Source organism: Macadamia integrifolia, chromosome 6 (assembly GCF_013358625.1).
Source record: "Macadamia integrifolia cultivar HAES 741 chromosome 6, SCU_Mint_v3, whole genome shotgun sequence".
In the NCBI taxonomy this organism is placed as follows: Eukaryota; Viridiplantae; Streptophyta; class Magnoliopsida; order Proteales; family Proteaceae; genus Macadamia; species Macadamia integrifolia.
The window spans coordinates 15,001,267-15,006,342 of record NC_056562.1 but is presented as its reverse complement, the minus strand read 5'-3'; the positions used below and the strand labels follow the sequence as shown (position 1 = coordinate 15,006,342).

At 37.2% G+C, this 5,076-nt stretch overlaps 2 protein-coding genes across 2 annotated transcripts in view; one reads left to right on the top strand and one right to left on the bottom strand.

The window, feature by feature from the left end:
- The window catches only part of LOC122080659 (DNA-binding protein S1FA-like), a 3,482-nt gene extending 2,541 nt beyond the window's left edge, over positions 1-941 (top strand). Inside the window, exon 3 of the mRNA XM_042647469.1 lies at positions 604-941. Coding sequence (XP_042503403.1) covers positions 604-819 — 216 coding nt within the window. The 3' untranslated portion in view covers positions 820-941. The remainder of the gene's footprint in view (positions 1-603) is intronic.
- A 1,430-nt stretch (positions 942-2,371) lies between these two features.
- The window catches only part of LOC122081039 (general transcription factor IIF subunit 2-like), a 9,422-nt gene continuing 6,717 nt past the window's right edge, over positions 2,372-5,076 (bottom strand). Inside the window, exon 6 of the mRNA XM_042647981.1 lies at positions 2,372-2,662. Within this exon, the coding sequence (XP_042503915.1) occupies positions 2,546-2,662 (117 nt within the window). The 3' untranslated portion in view covers positions 2,372-2,545. The remainder of the gene's footprint in view (positions 2,663-5,076) is intronic.

Here is a 5,076-nt window from a genome sequence, read left to right as displayed (position 1 = left end):
CCCCCCCAAAAAAAAAAAATTGGGGTTAGGGATCCAGCATTTTTTTAATGCTGCTGTTTCAGTGTCTCCATCCTTTTATGACCATTGTTTTCTTGTTTCTTTCATTGGATTTTTTATCATCATTATTCACACTAGATGTGTAAGTTGAAAATAAGAGGAAAATGAACAAGCTTGAATGTGGCAATTCAAAAGAAGCAAGACTAAAGAAGTGGAATGCATGGTAATTTGGTTGAATTAATTATCTATACGAAGGCGAAATTAACTCCAATATATTTTTGTTCCTTGCTTCAATTTTTGAGTTAGGAGGAAAAAAATTTGAAATCTTGGGTTACAGAAAGTAGGCAAGAATGAATAGGTGAAATCTTGTCTGATTGTTAAATACCAGATTCAATGAACTGTTATAAATATTATTGTCTTTTTGAAATCTTGTCTGATTGTTCAACAATGGTACCTGGGTGTGTATTAAATCTTGTCATTGGGATTTGCTGGGGTTATCTTGTAATTTCACATATTCTTAGATGGTTGTAGGTCTCCTTTGTTCAACTTGTCATTTTTTGTTTTTTGAAAGAAGTGTTGTTAATCTATGTTGCAATGAATGGACAGGGAAATGCAATGAAGGATGCAGAAGCAAAAGGATTCAACCCAGGTCTAATAGTCCTGCTTCTTGTTGTGGGCATATTATTGGTCTTCCTTGTTGGAAATTATGTCCTTTACATATATGCTCAGAAGACAGTTCCACCGAGGAAAAAGAAGCCCGTCTCCAAGAAGAAAATGAAGAGGGAGAGGCTGAAGCAAGGCGTCTCAGCACCAGGAGAGTAGAGGGAACTGAGAGTGGACTGAACTTTAGGCCTTGATATGTTTCAGTTATCTATGTTGACTGCTACATTAAGATTTTCCCTTTCTTGATGTCAGTTACTAATATTAAGACTACATTTAAGTTATTTTGCATGGATTGATAACGATCTTAGCTCTAAATCTTGTCCCAAGAAAAAGAAAAACCTTAGCTCTGAATCATAAAATTCCAAAACCTTTCATGGTTAGTCAAGTAACAGGAATATGATCAAGCTTAACCCCCTGCGCTCCCTTGGGCAAGTACCTTCAGGCCACGAGCTCGTATAAAACAGCGATGCCTAATGCTGGTGTCTTGTAACCTGTGGAGTGATTGGCATGCTTGACCATGTATTGTTAAATCTCACTTATTTGCGCGTTGTTTACGGTCATGGACTGTTACGGAGCGCAAGGTATCTTCCTCTTGAAGCATTTCTATCCATGGCTGAACATTAAAGATGAAACCTATAAAAATAATTGCTTATGTTAGTCCTTGTCCTCAAGTCAGGTAGATGAGGTTCCCCAAAGTTATCAGTTCCACTGGCAGCTTATTATTATTTATTAGGGGAGAAACAATGGGAGTACACAAGAAAACATCAACAAAGATGAAGATCATTTTGCCCACCCTTGTCCATTCGATTGCCATCGAAACCACTTGGGCTCACCATTTATGTGTTTTTTCCTCCATTTGGACACCTCTACTCTTTCATTAAACTATAGAGCTAGACAACAATTCAAACTCACTTATTTGGGTTGAGGCTGACCTGGATTAAGTCGCCTGGTTCCAGATGAAGACTTGGATTTGAACGGCTCAGAAATTATTTGCATACATTTTAATTTGATGGTCCATCGAAACTACTTGGATTCACCATGTATGCCCTTTTTCCCTTGATTTTTTTTTTTTTCAATGGGCCATGTTATTGAACTTTCTCATACAATCTTTAGAATTTCTCTGAAATTGGCCAGTTAAATTAGACTGAAAATCATATCATGATAGTGTTGATGTGGATGCCCTATCAAATATTTAGGTAGCAATAGAAATTCCCTCATGGGAAGGATAATTGTTGGTTCTATAAAACAAGGGCACTGAAGCCAACACCACTGGGTAGAGTTCATGGCTAAACGGGAGGAGGTTAGGTATGCTGCCGACTTTCTTGGGATTAGCTACTCAATCAATGAAAGCAATGGGATGTGAGAGGCAAATGAGATTTTTCCAAGAGGGGAGGAGAGAGATAGACACAGGTCTAAGTATACGGGGTATCAGGTGACATACCCTGCCTTTTCCCTCAACTTTTAATCTCTTAAAGATGATTCACGCCCACATGTATCATGAACCCTGTTTTCACACCCACTTAGCAATGCTTGCAACTAAGAAGATTGTATCGTTTGAGACTTACCACCTGTTTTGCCACAAATGTATGAAACACTGAAGTAAACATGAGAAAGAAGCCAAAAACCATCATTTTAAATCATATTTTCTACTTCGGTATTGCTTGTGTCAACTGAAACTCCCATTCCACAACCGAAACCCTGAAGTTAACTATGAGAAGAAGCCAATAAACCAATCATTTAAAATAATATTTTCTATGTCTGTATTTTGCTGTTAGTGTCAATTGAAACTCCCATTGCCAGTAAAATATCAGTAGAGATTGAATCTCCAAAGAAAAAAAATAGAGTAGACGTATTCTCATGTTGTTTTTCTGAGTCAGCAGCCAATTCACCCGGGACCTGCCTCACCAGCTCTCTTGTATTCAGGCTTTAACTCGTAGGATCCTTGATTTGTTCCCTTGTTGTTGTAGACACAAAGGTCTTTTAAAAGATCTTTCACAAATTGCTGCAAAGATAAGTCCATGAATCATAGTCTAAAGCATATAAAATCCTTGATAAATATGGCTTTCAGACACTATCAACAATTATAACCATATACAAGCCTTAAGATAATGATCATATTTACCTAATGTAAGCTACAGCCTAAATCTTACATTAGGCTGTAGCTTCTTAACAATCTTCTTTTTTTTTTCTTTACCCTTTTCATTCAGCTCAAGAAGTATGGGTAGATTTTGTTTTCCTCCATCCTATAAATTTTGCTATCGCTACTCATAAAATAAAGTTATATAATAATACAAATATAGAGGCAATTTCAAATAAACTATAGGCATCAAGGATGGAACTAAAAGCCAGATTCTCTAGCCTTTTCTTGTTCAATTGGTTGCAGAAGAAGCCGAAGATGGTTTATCATGAAGTTTGGAAACCCCCATAACAATTTACAGAAATCATTAAAAATCTCAATCACGTTATGAAAGCGTATCTGAAGATCTAATAAAGCACCATGATAGAACCATTGCTTTCTTATTCACCATTTAATTAGATTCAGGCCAGGCATTATATCAACTGCAACAAAAATACAAAACCTAACAGTGTTGTGGTCTTCAGGCTAATGTCAACCAAGTTGGGCTGAGCTCTAAAAAAACATGACTTTAAAATAAAGTTAAAGCTTACCGAGGACTCACATACCAGATGCCATTTATTTGAAGGCTTAGTTGCACTGACCTGGAAAGGCGCTTGGACTACAATGTCATAGAACTATGAAGTCTGCTGTAAATAGGCAACAACCACTTTCTGGTTCCCTTTTAAATGCCTATTCGGCATTGCCTCCAAAAGATAGAATTTCTTCTTCTTCCCATCAACCCACCCCCCCCTTTTTCTTTTTTTTTTTTTTTTGGGGGGGGGGGGGTGGAGGGGGATGTGGGCACAAAAGATGATATCTTTTACTTACAGTAGAAGCATCTTTGGCAGCAAACCATCCTTTACAGTGACAGGATATCAAGACCAAGTTGAACATCTAATGTTGTGGAAAAGGTCCAGGTATAAATGCCCAAGAAATTACCCTTGTCACATGGCTGGTCCATTTTATTCACTCAAGATCCTACATGCAATGAATGGAAAAAAAACAAACAACAGAATATTATATAAAATGATATGCTCATGCTAGGACCTAAACAGACAGTTGGCTAATTCAACTTAAGCATACCAGGGATAAGTTCATGCTTATTTGAATGTAATAAAATAAGTACAATGCAATATCGCATCAGAGAGGGATTGCATCCATATACTAGTAGTCAAAACCCATAAATTTTCTTTGAAATGACTTAGGCACCAACCAACCACCATGTTTACCTTCCTAAACATCCCCCCTTCCCAGTAGGCCTCCTTTCAAAACCTTCCCAACCCATTCCAAGTTCCAATCCTTGAATACCTTTTTAAAACCTACTAAAACCCCACTCAGGAAAACGAACCTAAACATCAAAAAACAGTAATGAGTTTGTAGCCAACCATTTCCCCGACCAAATTTAAAATTAGAGCCCTCCAATTTTTTTGAATCCCCATTTACTTCTCTTACCGAATTTTCTCAAAATGTCCTACAAGACCCTACCACAGGGATTGTTTTCTCAACCCACTATTACAATCTTTGCTTGGTGGTCAAGTAGTCTACTAGTCTACAGGAGGGGTGTTCAGGTCAAATCCTTCTATGCATCATTAATCTCAATTCTCAAGAGATACAAAACCTCCATTCTGTTGAAGGTGTCAAGTATCAGTATCGGGCAGCATAACAGAAAGCTGGTTTTAAGAGACGTCTTGGAGAAGCATTGGAGAGACGCTAGACACACTTCCATGCGCATGGATATATGCTTGTGATATATGAAAAACAAGTGGCAATGTGCACCATAAATAAGCAACAAACACTGACATCCAAACAATCTCGGGTTATCTCTATTTGCATGGCATCTATTTGATTTAAATCTTCATTGGCAAGAGCAATTTCAGACATACTAATAAGTAACAGAAAACAATTTGCAAGAAAATTTGAAAAGACATCTAGTTGTGTATTAGGATACTGGTTTAAAGTAATCCCTAAAAGTCCAAACAAAGCAAGCAACATGTAATAAGTATAAACATACTAATAAATATTAAGTAACATAATTATATATTTAAAAAAAAAAAGAGAAACCCAGTGCACGAGGCTCCCTCTACTACAGGGTCTGGGAGGGGCAAGTGTATGCAGCCTTACCCCTTGCTTCACAGAAGAGGCTGTTTCCAAAAAACATAACTAGTATGATACTAATAACATAATTATACATTATAGATCACAAATCAGTCAAGATGATCTAAATCTAGGTCAGTTTTCCATTTTAGAAGACATACTTGGCAAAAACAAAAAAGAAACCAAGATTCAAGCCCCCCCCCCCC